Source organism: Tetrao urogallus (genome assembly GCF_951394365.1).
Source record: "Tetrao urogallus genome assembly, chromosome: Z".
Classification (NCBI taxonomy): Eukaryota; Metazoa; Chordata; class Aves; order Galliformes; family Phasianidae; genus Tetrao; species Tetrao urogallus.
The window spans coordinates 17,201,516-17,220,735 of NC_136816.1; the positions used below are offsets into that span (position 1 = coordinate 17,201,516).

The 19,220-nt window shown below is 42.1% G+C and overlaps 1 protein-coding gene across 1 annotated transcript in view; it reads right to left on the reverse strand.

The window, feature by feature from the left end:
* Nucleotides 1-460: 460 nt before the first annotated feature.
* ARB2A (ARB2 cotranscriptional regulator A) overlaps nucleotides 461-19,220 on the reverse strand; it is a gene marked incomplete at both ends in the record, with an annotated part of 234,916 nt that continues 216,156 nt past the window's right edge. Inside the window, one exon of the mRNA XM_079548659.1 lies at nucleotides 461-603. Coding sequence (XP_079404785.1) covers nucleotides 461-603 — 143 coding nt within the window. The remainder of the gene's footprint in view (nucleotides 604-19,220) is intronic.

Below are 19,220 nucleotides of genomic sequence, written 5' to 3' on the forward strand. Positions count from 1 at the left end.
CCACAGATAATGCCATTGATCCGGCAGGTGGAGAGCATCTCTAGAACAATGGGGCTTTTCCATAATTCTGGACCAAACTTCTCTGTCCCTCCTACCAGCAGAAAATGAAAGACTGAAGAACTGATCCCACTTGGTCGCCGAGAAAGAGAAGACTACTGGATCTAGAAACACAGCCCTGGCAGGGCTATGTCAGGGCAATTAGAGCTGTACGATGCTGCTACCACTGTCAGCCTTAATCTGTGCGTTGATGGGCAGCACGAAATCCAAGTTACAGCCCACAGGAAGCACAGCCAGTGAACCCATATTGCTTTGACAGTTGCACTCATCTAGAAATAATGCAAAACGTTATTTAGATGTATACATCACGACCCTGTGCTCTAGGAAGAAAACAATCTAATGAGGGGCTGGGAGACTCCTTGCAGAGAGCGAGCAGCGAAGAGTCTTCTCCCCCTTCCTCCTCTTACAATTCTTCGTATTTTATCCTATTGGAGCGCCGCATTGGGGCTGGCTTCACTGAGCTGTTCTTTGCCTCCACTGCTTCGCTGAAGAACTTGAAAATGGATGGAAAACTCTTCCAGGAAGTCAGTTCATGACGCTCCGTACCTGCAAAACAAAGTCACAGGATGAGTCACTTCATGGTGGCCTGTGCATTGCAGCAAACCTGCACTGCAGCCATAGGCGTATGGCACACAGTGGTTGGGCTTTGCTCGTGTCAGAATGGCAGGAGTCCAGAGGTGTGTCTGTCCAGAGAACAACTGTGCCCCATGATGATTGGCTCCATGGAAGCACCTCTTCTGTCCAACTGAGAAGAGCTGGTGTACTTAGTCCTATACCTTTTTTGTTTTTCACAGCTTTTAGCTTGATACCTGGATATTAGCAAAAACAGAGGCCAGACTTCAGCAACAACCACTGCAAGATGGTGGTGCTTCCTTCCTCAAAATAACCAAACCTGACATATGGGCAGAAAGTGAGTGTCATTCCACTCCTCCTTCTGCATCCCACTCAACCATACCTCTCCGTTTACTGGGTATTTCTATTGCTTTACAAGTATTTCCTTGAACGCGTGCCGCATTCGCTCGACTTACAAAAACAAACAGCAAAATGCCCCATATCAACCCAAGAGAAGCGCTCACCTTCCCGCGGAGCCGAGCACCGGGGAAGTGCTGGGATCTCTTCCTGGAGACTCCAGTTACGTGGAGACGCTGCCTGGAAGTCTCTGGATCCCAGGCCTCTGTTTGATACTTTAACATTGTTAATGATAATTCTTTAGTCTGTAATAGTAGGTCATTGCTATGGTTACTCTACAATGGCGCAACACTTCACTTTCCCCTTCAGCTATTCGCTGAGACCCAGTAACCACATTTGTTGCCTAGCAACAGTTTTGTGACAGTACTGCGATCTGGGGGTGACGACAAGGAAGGACGTGGTAGGCCAGCGGGGACAGCAGGCACAGAGCCTTGTCCTGTAGGACTCTCACCCGTGTCCCAGCACAGGAGACGAGCCCTTGGCAGGGCTGGTGTCACCGCGGTGCCTGAAGGCCTCCCTTGGTGCCTCGCCAGGCAGTGCCACATGTGCGTCACCTGCCAGAGCGGGTTTTATGGATGGACTGCATGCCAGAGTGCAGACAGACGGCGCTCCTGACACAGGTCCCCTCACACACCTGTGTCACACACATGGAGCGCCGTGCAGAGCCCCGCCAGGCACAAGGCCTCACAGATGGCTCCCCAGGCCCGCACCAACACAGAGCCGGCGCCATCGCCTGCCTGCAGCCATCCCTTCTGTCCCTGTCGCATTCATGTGCATTAATATCTGCTGGATTCAATTAGGTGAAAATACAGCAGCGAACATTATGCTTTTCTTTCTCTCTCTCTCTCTCTCTCTCTTTTTTTAATCAACAACGTTCCTCCTTTGTGAAAGGGCCATCCAGAAACAAAGAGTGACAAAACAATAAGTTTCAGAAGCCTCCCCTTCCCTTTCTCTGACTTGCCTTCTCCCATGCACTCTCCTCATTTCCTCAAGAGAGATCAGGCTCACATTCACTGGTGTTACTGAAACTGATTAACCTAAAGCTTTCCTGTAGCAAACCTTCTCAACCCACCCCTCTGAAAAAACAATTCAAGCTTTGAATCTAGAGGGACACAATGATTCAGTGGTCCAAAGCAATTTTAACACTCCCTATTTTCTCCTTCCTAGTGACTATCGTACTGACAGATGAACAATTTCCCTGGTGATAAAATCACTACAATGGCTATTTAGTTTCTGGGATTATGACGATTCTTTGCTTGATTAATACTGCAATAAGAAAAGCTTGCCAAGTATCTGCCTTGGCTCTTTATAGTCATTTAAAGGTCAAATTTTGTCCTTACTTATTCACATTCAACTACCACTAAAGGGAGAGCCCTAAAAATTTAACACTGCACAGACTGTGCATTTATGATTTATATACCAAAGGCTTGGGAAATTTGACAGAAGTGAGAAGAGTTATGTCCTCAGGGTGATGACAGATTTGGCCATAACGTTTTTGCCAGAGGAAAAATATCATTGATGATTGCAATCTCAGTTGTGTATTTTGTAGTAGACAAATCTAAATTAAATGGGTGAGAAGCCATCTATTTTCTGATGGAAATAATAATTTGTGAGGGCCATATAATAAGAAGCTTCTGTACTACAGCTAAGATACTCCAAGGTATATATCCTCATAGTGCTCACTAATTTCAACAAATATGATTATAAACTGCACAACTCAAAACACCACATTAAGCAATGGTTTGTATGTATGGACTGTGGTGTAACAAAAAAATGTATGCAAACTGCTACATGTGGCAGACAGCTGGAACATCCTAAACTATGCTAGGTCTACCGCTGCAGAAGGACAAAATCCATCAATCTTCCTTCTCCCAACCCGAAAGAGACCCAGAAGGGGGTGCCAAGGGGTCACTCGGAGACGTACAGATGGATGTGAAATAGTACTGGGGAATCACCAGCATGGCACAGTAAAAAAAAACACAGAAAGAGGGTTTGAGAGAAAAGTGATCTCCTGCTTCCAGTGCAAGAGGAGGTAAGGAGAGATACATTTGTGTTTTATCAAATGCAGAACACGGTCGGGGAAGAACTCCAAAAGTGGATCGAGCAATATGTGAGGTAAAGCGAGTAATGTAAAACAGTGAACAAGGTACAAGAATCAATTTATACACTGCAAGAAAGAGATACTGACAGTTAGAAATAATGTAGACTTGATGATACAGTTGTAAATACAAAAACTCAGATGAGGGAATACTTGCTAAAATTTAATATACAAATCACCAGGTCTGGATGACATGCATCTGAAGGTCTTCAGGGAATCAGTTAATGAACTTGCTGAACTACTGGCAATTATTTCTGAGAATTCATGCACAATCAGGTAGGCACCAAAGGACTGTGATGGGGGGAGGAAAAAAAAAAACAATGTTAATCTGAGAAAAGAAAGATTAAATGAAATTAACACACATAATATTTATGTTTGAATGCTATTAAAGCAAGACATCTGAAAAACAAAAAGCAACCCTCCCCCCAAAAAACAAACAAAAAAACCCCAACAACCCTGAAAGTACCTTTAGGGTAACAGAAGCCTGAAAACAAAACAGGATCACATTTAACAAGAACAAAAAGAACCAATTTCAACCGCCTCACTGAATAACAAAAATTGGTGGGCAAAAGATAAATCAATTTCTGCATAGGTTAATCTGTGTGGGAGTAACCTGAGGAGTCACAACTTATTATGACCCTCCTTATCTGGTAAGCTGCCATTGTCCTTGCCTCTTGTGCATCAGTATTCTTTGCTCCAACATGGAGTCTTCACCAAGCCTGAGATTTCTGGGGCCAGATCCAGCCCTATGTGACTCCTTACACATGCCATGGATAAGCGCTTCTGCAGGCATCCTACAGCACTCAGCATGAGCGCACTGGTGATGCCTGTGCTGCTCTTGTGGTGACCACAGTAACCAGGTGACCATGGTGCCCATGTAGGTTCAGGCTCTACCTGTGGGGCTCTGGCCAGTATCTCACCTCAGTATCATCCCTCACCTCATCACACACTAGGGCTTCATGGTCTTGTGAGTAAGTGCTGTTGCACCTCTTGGAAAGAGGTGAGAGCACTTGAGAAGGTAACTAATACATAGTGATGCGAGGTGGAAAATATATCTGTGGTGTCCCAGTGGGACTGGTATTATGGCTCAAGTCTTTTAAACATGGCCATTAGGGAGTGATCTAAGAAAATAATGAGACTGCTTATTATTTAACTGGATGAATTAAAAGATGACACATTGAATAGGAGGTAAAGCAAAAGGAAGAGACAGAGAAAAAATAATAAAATTAATAAAGTAGAAGGGGTCTAAATGGGTAGAAAAAATGCCAAAGTGAAAAGAAATACGAAGTTTGGACTGACGACTGCAGAGGTGACTGTGTGTTGTGGCCAGGCGCACAGTGAGCACAGGCATGCAGCCATCCTTGCTGTTTCTCCACTTTGCTCCCACCCAGGAAAGCTGTCCTTTGGTGGCACCGGGAAGGAGCACTGCCTGCCTGTGTGCTGCCACTGCCATCACTTGCTCTGGCGCAGCAGCAAGTCGGTCACTGTGGTCACCAGCTGTGCAGCACAAAGTTGCCCCCCTGCCGTTCCTGCCCACTGCTCGCACAAAAACCTCCTCCCGTTGTGTTTAGAAGTGCGCAGCACAATGGTGACTCCCCACGGGGATGACACGATGTGTGGGACAAAGGTTTCCCATGCTGCACAGGAGCAGAGAGTCCTCGAGGCACGGCTCTGTACTGAGGCACGTCTGCAGAGAAAAGTTTCCAGGTTGAAAAGTTTCTCCACAGATATTAGCCACAACGCTGACCCAGGGTCTTATTCTTTAAGCAGCAGTTCAATACTTCAATACCACAGGCTTCAAAAAGCATTAAGGGTGCTCCACGCCTCAGGATTTACTCCTTGATGGAGGAGAGAGCCTGGCTGTTCTCCATGGAGCACCTCACATGGTGGAAAGCTTCCAGCTGGTGTTGATAGGAGTGGATCCTATGCCAGCTGCCACATCAGACCTTGTTCCCCATCACATTGCTCGCCTCTGTGCTTGTGGAGCCAAGCTTTGAAACACACTGGTGCAAAGAGCCTTATCAAAGCTCTCTCTGAATGTTTCAAAGGGTGAAAGGCAGCCTTCTGGGGCCATGTGCACAAACAGCAGCAATTTAAAACTTAGCAAGTGTGTTTTATTCATATTTACACAATGCGGAGAAGCAATGCCATTCATTCTCCTTTTACAAACAAATGAACAAATCAGCAGTCACATTCCCCTCTGACCCAGTGATGCAAATACCATTCAGAAGGATTTAATGGAAATTTATCTTTCTTTCTCCCATGATGCAGACACACACAAATTAAACTCTTCATGTAAGACTTTATGCTCTTACATATACCATTCTGCAATAGTGTTACAGTGTGATTATACCATTCATATCTTCACGTGTATGTGAGAAAAAAAAACATTCCTGCCTATGATGCTACTAAATGACTTCTATATCACAGTTATTTCTAAACAGGTATTTAACTTGTTAACCTTTGGCTGTGTGAGATGTTATCCAGAATGACAGGTTTAACTATTTTTAATTCATAAGGTTTCTTCATTTACTATTCTTGGAGAAGGATCCCTTGGATCTGTACGAAGTGGAGTGTGCTCTGTGGAAATTACCATGTCTGCTGAGTCTGTTTTGCTCTACTGATGTAAACTTCCGGATCTCAAACCCCAAAACAGAAGACTCTCTCAGAGCATCACGAGTAAAGCCAAGGAAAAAGGAGACTTAATAAATGTCTTGTTTAAAGTAATTAAATGCTTCTGACAAGGAGCACAAGAGCGTCAGGAAAAACATTGGAAAGGAGTCTATTAGCTCAAGAGGCTCTGAGAGAGAGAACTGACGATCTTAGGAGCGTCTACATATGCTGTAGACCTCTGAATGGTGAAGAAAGGTAAAAGCTTGGGAAAAATTAAGAGAGAAGCCATAAACCAATTAATGAAATGGAAGCAGTGATTTCTGAGGGGATATTAAAACAAACAAACAAAACAAAAGAAAAAGAACAAAACTTCAGTATGTTTGGTTTGGCTTAGAAGTAATTGTCTGTGGAGTCATGGACATGATAACGATCTAGAAGTGTCTGGGTAGGGAAATTAATTCTTTGGAGGAACCAAGAGGGAAGAACTAGACAAAGCTGAAGAAATAAAAATACAGCCTATGAAGAGGGCTTAGACTCACAGTAAGCTTGTTTAGATGGAATACTCATACAAAGAAAATTGTGGGAAGCTGCTTGGCAAAGCTAGAGAATAGACTACACATACTAAGGCATGTTATGCTAAGTTATTGTCTCCCATGACACGTCAGTGTTTATTTTCGTCAGCCATTTATTATCTCTAGTATCTTTAATGGAACAGCAGAAACGGAGCACTAAGAATCCCACTGATCCACGATGAAGATTACCTCTGAGCTTCTATATTTGCAGTGTTTTTTTTTTTTTCTTTCTCCCCCTTATTACAGCACACAACCTACACATAAGGAGCAAGCGGCCTGAAAAGGTAATCAACTTTGTTACATCCTTCTCTCAGCCCACATGTAAAAGATGCAAAAATACATACAAGAGCTGAGTGCAAGCAAGGTTTGTAATGCAAGAAAGAGATTGGAGGCTAACACATCACTGTGGCTCTTATTTTCCACCACTCTTCATTAAATATTAAGGGCAGTCCCATGAGCATGGGTCATTTGTTTGCTCCTCTGAGTGCTAACTGGCTAAATAAGTGAAAGTTGTAAGGTCATTCACATCTGAGCAGAGGTCATTGAAAGCCAAGAAATTTTCTGTTGAGTATGCATTATGAAAAGGAAAGAAAGGGTGCCGAACAGCTATGGAATCTTCCTAGTCAGAGCATGGTTCTGTGGCTGGGACAGAGATGTCATTTCCACCAGTGGAATGGTCAGACTGTAGGCAGCTGCAGTAATGCAAGTGGTATGCAAGTACATTTAAAAACAATGAATCAGAAAAAGGCAACAGCTAAAGTGGAGGGTAATAAAATGGCATTTCAAGAGACAGCAATGTCACAATCCCTGATTTTAAAGGAGTACCAGGCAGTGGGCTGGCTGTGGGTTGCTCTGGGGAGACTGGTTCCACACAGCAAACCTGTTTACAAGTCCAAAATTTCTCCAAAATCTTTATAAAATGGGCAAGAGCACAGGCAAAAGGGCAAACCCAAATGAAATCGCTGCAATCTGCCCTGCAGCCTGTGTGGCCACCAGAGACACCATGCTTGAATTGGCCCCAGGCCCCACAACCTGGGGTGGATGGGGACTTGGTGCCAGCACAGCTTCCACAGGGTTCAGCAATGGTGCTGGGACTAGGCCATTTGGCAGATGCAGGGAGGCAGTGGGCAGGACATTGGCTAGCAGTTCATGAGGTCTGCAGCAGACCTGTGTGCTCCAAGAGCCAGGACACAGGAAATGTCGATGAAAACTTGCTGCCAGTGAAATGACACAGATGACTGTCCCTTCAGCCCTACAGTTTTCCAGCCATCACTAGCTTGGTCAGACTGGCAACATGACTCCAAGCAACACTCTTGAACAATGCAGCTCTATGAGCAGTGAATGCTTGCATGAGATCCAAGACACATCCTTGAGGAAAGGCTCCGATATCAGTACAATGCAATTATAGGCTTCCAAAACACATAGTAAAGTGGTATTGCCCCCAGAGGTAAGCAGGTGGGGATTGAAATTACACCAACATTTACATTTATGGCTGTTTCTTCACACCTATTTTCATATCTATATCCATATCCAAACCTATACTTAAATCCATATCTATCTACTATCAATATATTTATATCTGTATCTACATCTACAACATATCTGTATTATCTATACCTACATCCATTTTTGTATTAATATATTTACCTGTATTTACATATAAAAATAAAATTTCTGTCAAATGTGAGATGGGAAGTTCAGATGTCATCATAGGAAAATGTTTTTGAGCTGAGAAAGTACCTATAGAAGTTTTAGAATCTCATGACTCTCATCAAGAGTAGGTTAGGCAAGAGTTTCTTTCTCCATGAAATACCATGGGTGCAGGTGACACATTAAATAACTCCTTGCATTTTTTTCCATCAGTCCTGTTTTTCATTAGTCTGCAATTTTATCAGCTGTATCTAGAGAACAGGTAGCACTGATTACATTTGCAAGGTATGTCACAGTAACTCTGAGGAATTAGAATAACATACATCAGTGAGACAACTGAATTTTTGAATTTTTTATATTCTTTTTCTTCTATCATGATCTAGAAAAAGAATTATAAAATTGCACCCAAGAGCACAAAGTACTTAGCTTTTGAAAATCATCATCTTCTCAAGCAGGACAAAGGAAGATTATTTTATGAACAAAGGAAATTTTACCTGTTCAATATACCCCGTCCTTCCTGAGAACATAGATCCACGTGGCTTCTTCAGAGACCACTATTAAATGTGTATTTATGCTCTGAAACTTCCACAGGTTATAAATCTGAGAAATACTAATTTACATGACCAAACTTGACATACAGCAGTGCCATAAAAGAAGTCAGTGGCATCTTCTTACCCCGACACTTGCCAAGGGAACGTATAACATGTTTTCCAAGGCAGTGCTCACTGCTGCCATGCTTAAGCAGATCAAGATGGTGCAACCCAGACCAGTGGTAGCACCAAGCACTGATGGGCACACAACATTTGACTCATATATCATACTGTGACAGTAACTGCATTAAATTAATTAATGCCAAATGAAATACTTGAGAGGCAGATTTTAAAATGCAAGTATTCCAAAATCCCACAGCTTTTCAGTGCTTCTGGTGCACATAAGGCACAGATCTGAAGTTACATTCCTTGCCTGCAAACTCTGCTAACATGGGAGAATGCCACTTATGCACTGGGCATGTGAAAAGACCAGCACTTCGAAAATAGCTAGTCTCCATGATGGTGTTTTATGATTATTTGCTCCTACATAGTAATTGTACCATCAAACATTCAGATGAGAATTAATTATTGGAAATAATTCAGAAAATGCTGATTTCATCTTCCTTCAGTGAAGAATATCTCAGATTTGTAAAACCCACCAAGCAAATGAAATTATGTAAATCACCCAAGGAACAGCTGTTCCAGCAGCATGAGCACAAGCTTATCCAGCTTTGGTGCTCCCAAAATACAAGCAGCCCAGGCGATGCTGTAGAAACGGCAGTGCCTGCATCAGCAGCTGGGAAGGGCAGTACTTTAAAGTCCCATGTTATGTGATGGTGCATCTCATCTAAAAAAAAAAAGGAAGATCCTTAATCACCAGCAGGATAAGCACAGACCTGCAATTGCAATACCACTATTATAAAGGAAAACAGCTGAACATAATTTTCTCGCCTTCCATGCCTGGAAGAACTGGCGTGGATGCCATGCATAGAAGCGAAGGAAGTCTTTCCAAGACTCTCGTTGATGCAACAAAAGGGCCACAAAGCACTGCAGCAAAGACCCTGTGCTCTTATGATTTCACCAAGAATCTGAGTTCAAACGTCATAAGCCTGTAGTGAATAAATTAACTCCTGCACCACCCTCCTTCAACTTCTGGAAGAACATGTTCATACTAAGGAACATTTCAAAGTGTTTTTTTTTTTCCTGAAGTTTCTCCTTGGATTATAATCTCCTGTCGTACTTTTGTATGCAAAGGATTGCAGTCGACACAAGCCCAGACTATTTTTAGAGGTACAGGAATAATGGTATTTTACTCTTTTGCTTTCTCCAGTCAAGTGCAGAAGCAGCTCACTCTTCTATTTCCTGCCACTAAAGCTCTCACAGTCCCCTCTATCACTATAAAAAAGCCCTGCCTTTGAAAGGAAACCTAACCTAACCCATTCTAACCCAACTCAGCCCAGTCCCTTCATGGTGCCTTTGCCACCTCCCAGCCTCTGCCTAGACCTTCAGAATGTGGCTGCCCCAGCCCAGCCACAGGAAGAGCATATTGCCCTGGTCATCCTCCAGAGGTGAAGTGTGTAATGGTGAAGGAGAGGAAAGCCCCACCAATGCAGATGCCGCATCTGTGATTGTGTTGTACCTCTGAGGAAAGGCTGAGCAAAACTCATCCATCCTCCTGCTGGCTGCGGCTGCCATAGGATAGGATTAGGGTAAACAAAAGGAAAGACTGGAGTGGGGCATCCACTCACTCCCCCACTAGACACCTGTCCCAGGTGCCATGAGCTGCCAGAAAGGACTTAGCACCTTGTGTTGAGAAGTGAAATATAACAGTCTAAACCCAAGTGATCCTGAGGATCCCAAGTCAGCTGCTCACCACTCCCTAATGTGTTTAAACTCCACTGACACCTCGGGTGCCTGATCTTAAAGTTTGTGCCTTATTGCAGCATTGCTTCTGTACATGCTCAGAAACACCTCAAGTTTGACAGGGCAAATACCTTCACAGGTCTCAGGCAGATAAGCCACCCCATAATCCTCATAGGTACAATAAGCCTCAAGAGGGAGGAATGTCCTCTTTACTTCTTCCCAAATCTCTTCTCACTCCTTGTCCATTTTCCTCTATCCAAGACATCTATTAGCCTAAGAGGAATTTTTGAGTTTCTCTCCCTAAATTTATCTACCTTCTAGCTCTTTCCAAGACCTTGCCCACCACATACCACTTAATTCTTGTTGCTTCTCATCCACTCACCTAGCCTATCTCTCAGTTCCTCACATCCACCACAGTTCCTCCCTTCTTCTGACTCTTCTTCAAAGAGGCCTCACTCAGATCTTCTCAATCTTACTGTAAAGCAAAATCTGGGATCTGCTTTTGGCTGGTGTATGGGAACTGCTGAGTCACGGCCTGAACCTCTGATTAATCACCTGAGGCGAGCCATGAGTCAGCCAGAGGAGCACAGCTGAAGGCAATTCACCTGTGCTGCCGGAAGGGGTGGAGCCAGGCTCCACCCCTCCTAGACCTATTTAAGAGCTGGCTACCAGAGGGGAAGGATCTCTTCTGGAGATCCCCTCTCTTGGTGTCTTCTGGTGAGCTCAGCCGAAGGGTAAGCTCTTCTGCTTATTCTCTTTGTGATCATTGTCTACCTTGCTTGATTCTCTCGATTATATTGTGATTACAACATCTTGATATCTGTTGATTAAACAACTATATTGCAATTATAGCATCTTGATTATACAGCTGGTATTTAGAAAACCCAGTCATAGGCCACACTAACCATTCAAGTGTAATGGTGGGGCAGGAAAAAGAGGACACATTCACGAAAATACAGCAACCCTACTCTGAATGGTAGGGTGACTTAGTGGAAAGGTGAGATGCCTGTGTTTCATCACATAACAAATACAGTTTAGAATTCAAGTTCTGGAGTCACTGACAGACTTTGGATATTCATTTGGATAAAATCTGAATTTAAAAAAAAAAAAACTCTATAAGAAAACAACAGCCAAAAAAAAAAAAAAAAGCAAAGGGAAGGAGACAGTGCCATTTCACCAATTAATTTACAGTGATACAGTGAGTGTTAACCTTCTTACATTAATGTGATCCTTGCTGGTCACTGCGAATGAACATTCTTGAAACAGGCCAGGGACTGATCCCAGATGGTGAGATTTTATGGACAACGATCATTGTTGTGGGTCAAGTACAGCTGCGTTGCAATCATAAAATTAATAACCTCTATACCAGCAGCTTTACATGTGGCTGTCTCTGAAGAATGCTATTTCTGTAACTCAGCCTTTGGAGATGCTATTTATAATTTATATGCAATCTGAAGTGCAAAGATTTTTCTCTCCTGCAAGTCATGGTGATCAATACAGGTCTGCACCCATTACAGCCCAGCGAGGAGAAGTGTGTGGCTGGGACTGGCTCACAAAGGCAGCTCTGCTGAAGTACTCGCCCTTTCAGCCACCTCCAGAATTTGGGCTGGAAACGCAAATAAAGCAAAGGAATTCTTTGTAAGGGTGCCATCCCAGCTGTTAGTGTTGCCAACTAAATTAATTACATATTTGCCTTAGAACTTCCCAGAAACTTCAGTTTTATGGCATGCTTTTCAGGAATTCCAGACTTTTACACCCTAATTTGTAACACACCAGGACTCAATGCTTGATACTCTGAAGTTTCCACATTGTGGAAACCTTCAATTTAAGACTAAGCACCAATTTGCAGAGGCTTTGCAGACGTGAATTGCACTAAATTTAATGAAGCTGAGTAATATCACACTTCCCGTGACATAACCTCAGCAGTGTCATCAGAGGGAGCTGCGCAGTGTAATGTGGCAGGGAGGGAAGCCAAAGGCAGTCATATCTCTGGTGAGACGAGTAGATTGGGTGTGAGCAGGGTGGGGTGACCCCTGCCAACGCCCGCCTGAGATCCTCTTCCTGGGGAGTCAGATGCATGAGTGTGTGTGAGAGATGGGTCTGCCACTGGCAGTGGGAAGAACTCACACTGTGGGATGGACACGGGGGGAAATGTTAAGTTAGTGATGGCAAGAGGGAGAAAAAAGCCTCAAAAATAAGACTTTCATTCTGTTTTTTCCAAGTGTTTCTGAGTTGTGGATGGAGAGGGCTCAACAGGGTGAAGGACAGATGTGGGTTGCTCCTGGAGGAACTGCATAGCATGTTCTGCCAGAAATCCTCAGGAGTTGCAAGACAGGACGGGACAGAAGTCAACCTCCAAATCAGGGTCTCTCTGCAAACCAAGTTTTAATCACCCAGCTGCAGAACTGAAAAGTTTCTGAGTACTTTCAATGTTTATCTCCATTTGGAAGATCAAATTTCTTCCAAGATGGGGACTGATTTGCTATCTCCACTGATATAAGATAAAAAAAAAAAATACATCAAGCTCCAAAACTTGATGTTGCAGTCATTTCAATGCTAAGGAAACAACTTATGATTTCCCTGCCAGGCAGAGAAAGAAAAAAAAAAAAAAAAAGAGAGAAAACAACAAGGTTAATGACCTTGTTGCATTTCCAAATAAAGATTCTTGTTTCAAAATATTGGCCTGACCTAACAATTGGCCTTTCTGTCTTCCGACAGAACCCGTGCTGCTAAGTCAGGCTGCCAAATAATCAGAAAAAGCATGCAAGGAACTTCATGTCATGACAGGGATCTTCTGTCAGGCACTCCACGGGTTCTGAAGAAAACTTTAGTTTAGTCTCTCTCAGCTGGAACGATGGTAAACCGTGGGAGCTGGAGATGCAAAAGCAAGAAACTGCCAGGAAAGTGTGTTTGGAAGTGGAAGAGAGATGAAGTATTTAAATGAGTTTTGAAACTTGTATCAAATTATTTTTTTTTCTTACATTGAAAATCTTAACTTTTTTTCAGAAAATTAAAACAAAATGAAAAGAAGTTGTCAGGGTAATTTCTCTCTGAAGAATCGCTGAACTGGAATGATGTCATCTTGCATTAAAATTATCAGTTATTGCCACAGTTGGCCTACAAATATTATATTAAAAAAGCAGGAAGAAAATCACTTAGATACATTCAGGGAATTCTTTTGTTTGTGCCCCATGCATATCTTTTAATACTTATTGTTCCAACTTGGCTTGGTTTGCCTAAAACGCTGTAGGCTGTTTTTTTCAAAACAATTCTAAAACAACTGTTGATATATTAGGGAAAAAATGCATGGGGAAAAACAAGATTGAGGTGGGAGCTGAAGTTCTTCTAAATGAGAACAATATCAGCATGCACAAATGCACAGACAAGCACAGTTTGACAGTCACTGCTCATAAAAGATCCTGCAAGGAGTTAATATAAAAACTAAATCTCCTGTAGAGGGAAGTTGGAGGGGAGCTCATATACAAGCACTTAAGGAAAACTTGCACTGTGGCTGGAATACATGCAGTGCGTTCCCTGTTAGTCTAGGGATAAATGAAATGTTATAGCCATGATATATTGCTGCATTAAATTATGAAAACACTTTTTCAGTCTTTTGTGAAAAGAGAGAATCTATGACTAACTGAAAAGCAAAGAACTCTCAGTCAACACCATGCCCATCTGTTATGGCATGCTTTTCAGTTCCAGTACCACAATGACATGAACGTTTAGCATTTGTGCAGCTGTAACTGCATGATGCAGAAGCCTCATTGAGGCTTTGCTGTGCAAATACTCCACATCTTCAGATGCTTCAGTATTGCTTTGCCACTGGAAGACTGTGGCATTGCTTCAGTTGGGAAAAGAGGGCAAATCAAAGGGATAGACACTGTACATACAGGATTTGCTCCCACATGGGCTGCTTCATGAATCCAGAAAACCATCCCCTGCTTAGGAAACTTTGCCCCAGGTTTTGGTCTGTGCATTGGAGCATCTGTAAAGGGCAGGACAGTGAGGAGTGGGCCTGTGGGAGATTACTAGCCTTCTCTTCCTTCAGAGGGCTCACACAGCAAGGCAAATGCATCACTGCACCATGTTTCTGTGGGATGTGCCTCTGGTATATCTCTCTAAGGCACTGTGCTGCTGGACTTGTGCACAGCATTGCCTGAGTTTGAATTCCAATGTGCATAGCAATACTTGGATTAAGTTTCACAGCAGAAGTGTTCCAGCAAAAAAAAGAAAACAAGAAAAAAGGAAAAGAAGAATATAATAAATCTATGACAGGCATTCTTAGCAAATCAAATAGATACAACAGCTTTGGTGAGGGCTGGGAAGTGCTAAAGCCAAATGCATCCTCAGGACATCCATTGCTTAATGTGGCTTTTTGAGATACAAAAAGCAGACACTTTTAAATTGGGTTTAGTATCCCAAATGGGTCATGGAGATATTTCTATCTGACTTTTGAGTATAAAGCAAGTAGATCCTTTGTAGTCAGGGATCTCCATAGTTTCCATTATAAGAACTTGTTTTCAGTTGCTTATAAATTTTGCCAAGCAAAGTATTTGGGATGAAAATTCCCATGCTCTGTCTTCGCCTCAGGGTGATAATTATTATTTTTTTTATGTTTCAACTAAAAGGATTTAGTCACTTCAGGAAATAAGATTGAGGAAAAACATGTTTTGCCTCTGATGGAAGAAGAAAAGAGAAAATAAAAATAAAGCCTTACAAGAATTCAACTGAGCAGCTCCTGCATCTCTATTCTTTACAGTCAGCTTGAAATTTGGAAAGTATGGTCCCTGTTGTCCTTTTGCAGTATCCCATGAAAAACCACCCAACTTTTCCTAGTCACAACCCATTAAGTGTCATTTGCATGTACTCAGCAGAAAGGCCTTAGAATTTGGCAGCTAAAATTGGCCTTGGGTAGCTCTGAAGATGCTCATTGCAATAAGCAAACTCCAGCCTTAGGACACTTGCTTATGGGCAGAGCTTCCATCCACACTACTCAGAGCTTTGAGTAGTGTCCCTTGAAGGTCCCTTGTGTCTTTTTCCACCAGGCTCCTCTGCTGACATACAGTTGTCACCTGGGAGTGGAGATATCTGGCTCAAAGAGACTGGGCTTTTGTAGCAGAACTTGAAATAACTTCATTTTTAATGATGTACAATGAGGAAATTAAGGAGGATGTAATACAGTTTGGATATGGGAAACTCATGTAATATAGTGCTTTGAAATGTATGCTTGCCATTACACAGATAGTGATTGAAATTATTAGGCTGAAAAATATATATTTAAAGTGGAAACTGATGACTACTTTAAAGAACATCAATAGGGAATTAATGTCACTAGGGGAGAGAAACCTGCATGATTTCCCAAGTCTTGAGGAGGGTTTTAAGCACCTGCAGACACAAGCCTCAACACATGTACACATCCTAAAGCACTCAGTCAAGATGTCTCTCCAACCTCTCCCATGGAAAAACCTGGTTCATGCAGTTTCTTATGTCAGAAGTTTCCAGGTCACCTAACTTCCTAGAAGCCGAAGTTCCCTCTGATGTTTAGGTCATTCCCCTGCACCAGAGAGTTCCTCTGCCCCCTGTAAGGCGCTGCAGCCTGCCATGAGGCCTCCCCTCAGCTTCTCTGCTCCGTGCTGAACAGGGACATCAGCTGCTCCTCACGTGTATAAAATACAAAATGTTTGTACTTTCTCATTGTTCACTCCAGCATGAGCTTGAGCTGATTGGGTAATACTCTGAGCATTTCATAAATTGCTGGAGCTGAGAGTGGCTGGTCACTAAAAGCAGTATTGTTCTGTAATTGCAACACGTGCATCTCTGGTCTCATTCTGAAAGCACGCTGGAGGGGCTTTGATGAACAGTTACTTATTTGAGGTTTGGTTAACAAAACAGTGAAAAAAGAAAATGAACAAATGAAAAAGCAGTATAGAGAGGCACACACGGCACCATAAAGGTAGTAACAGATAGTTGTAATGATAACCTTATCAGAAAGAATCTGCGCAGCTAAACTTTTATGTGGAATGATGAAACATGCCACGACGTGTGTTCTGGAGTGACAACCACACATTGATCCTTTTCCTTGCTTCAGCTATTAGCATTTGTGCATTTCTGTGCTAATGTGATAGTATTCTTTGAATGAGATAAGAAGGGTGACACAGCCACAGGCCACTTCACAGCAAACGGAATCAATTACCCCCAAACAACAATTTAATTGATCAATTTCAAATACAGAAATTCTGCTGAGTCCACTGAAGTCATAAAAGGCTCAGTTTCAAAAGCAGGCATGTAATACTAACACAAAACATGTGATAGGCCGGGCAAATTATAAAGGCATTAATCTGCTCAAGCAAGCAATCACCTGTATAAGCATTCATGTTCAGTGTCATATTTATAGCAATTACACCGTTTGTGCTTCATAATATCATTCAGAAAGCACAGCACACTTTGCACACTTTTATCTATGTTTATGGCCAGCATCTTTTAAGCATAATCAACTACTGTTTGCTCCTTTGATTATAACATATCTCCCATTGTGGCAGTGGGTGATGTTGCTGTACGCACTCATATGGACATTTCTTGCTCATCACCATGATGCCACACATTTACTCAGTGTGATACAAAAACTGCTAATGCCAAAATCCCAACTATTAGTTGCTCCAAGTTGTCATAATATCAAAGCATTGTGATTTACTCCAGGCAAGACACCACCTACACATCAACCTGTACCACTCTAATTTAAATTTATATGAAAATACTGGAGCCTGTAAGAAAGAAGGAATAAAGGAAAATGACACCTTCTTTCCTTCCATGGGCAAATGCACATGTCCCAGTTGACAGTGTTCTGGTGTGCATCAGCTTCTCACGTATTTGGTAAAAACTCTGCCATTATTCTTTGACTTTTCAGGATAAGAACTCTTCTACCCTTTGTTCAATGCAAACTTCAATGCAAACTGGGCAGTAGCATAGACGTTTCTCTCTTAAATGGCTATATTCCATGTATTTAACTTGCTAAAGCTAGAAATTGGGCAGCTAACATTTTACAGAAAGCCAAATCTCCACGAGACACAAATCAATTTGAGCAACAGCCATTGGGTGTTATTGACATTCCTGGGTTTTGCATATTTGTCTTTGCAAAACAAGTTCCCCAAATTTGAAGTAATGTCATTAAGTACAGCAGACTATTTGATAGGCTTCTACAGTAACAGGCAGCACAATGAATTTTCTTTAAAGGGCTCACAGTATGAATGCTGAAATAAGGCTCATTTTTACTTAATGTGGATAAAGTGTGTGAATAAAGTGTGAAAAATATGAAGTAGGAATAAAAACAAGACTAAAAGAATTAGGCTTTTCACTCTTTAAAAATAAATACTGGAAAATTATTTCATTTAATAAAATTGCCAACTTTGCAATCCATATAGCTCCTCTATAGTCCCTTTAAATAAAACAAAGATATATCATTACACAAGCAGCAATATAAATCTGTTCTTCTCTGGGATTTGTGTGAAAAGGAATGTTTAAGCCACGGACTTACAACAAGTTTTGGCTGTGATGAAAAACCGGGACTTTCAGAAAGCTCCAGCAAGAATGAAACACTCTGTATCTGCTAATAGTACTTAAACACAATGTCCTGCACCTTCCTGTGCATGAAGTTTGGCTCATGACCCACATGAATGTGTGCCTAACAAATACAGCCCTCACTCTGGGGGAGTACAAGGAACTGAAGGAATCAAGCAAATAAGCATGGGAAGTTCTTCCGTGTCTGATGCTCTGTGGATCTCCCAAGATTTATCTCCTCTCCTAGGAATCTGAAATGGTGTGGCATGGAACCAGATGACAAAGATCCCTTTCAGCACCACCCATTTTCATTCACTACATTAAAAATAAAACCAGCAAGATTCTTGAACAGCTACTTCGTGTCCCAGATCGCCTTAGGAAGAACTGGCTGAAGAACTACCCAATCAGGGTACCCACAGTTTTATAGATTTAAAGAACTTTACATTATTTCAGAGTGCCACACTATCACAAAGGGGCATTTTAAATGGGAGTGTTGTGAGTCTGTTGAGCTATCAAAGAAATGTATCAACATCCTTCATATAAGCTATTCAAATCTGAAATTACTGACGTGTCACTTTGAGGAGGAATTTGGTTTATTATTTGCAAAGCAATCCAGAAAACAGCGAGATTCACAGATGTAAGAACCACTGTTACACTGACTTTGTGACAGTACATTAGTTTTGTTGTTCCTTTTGTGTCTGCACTAGATAACAAAACTTCATACACTAAGTTGTCTGTAGAGCAACATGTGAAATGCTGCTCTAAGAATTAATAACTCAGTTCAGATACACAACCACGCAGGAGCTGTTTCCTGTTAATCAAAGGCATGTACCTGTAAACACAAGTGTGTACAGCCATTTGCCCTCTTTGCAACAGCCCCACGCCTGATGGGGAAAGATGCCAATGTTCTATGACCTCTCTTGCTTGTTTCTCCCCATTGGGCCTGTTCCAGGGGGATTGGATTTTAAATGCCATGTAAATAACACAGAAATTTTAAAATGTCATGAAGTATTAAATATATACGTAATTTGGAGCATATTTACTTATCCGTGCTCATAAAACACAAAGCCTGTAAATATACACCAGGCATGCCAGTATGTACACGTCTCACATGCACAAATTCATGCTAAGCCCATCTGAAAATCTGTCCACATCAGACAAAACTCAACTTCGTCCTGAAAAGACAGTGTAGGATATCAGTAAAAAAAGTCACATACCTAGTTAAATTGAACTGCAGTATTCATTCACCCTGTACTACAAATTAGCAGATAGTACTCATGTATGCCACCAGCTAATTTTTCTGAACTAAAT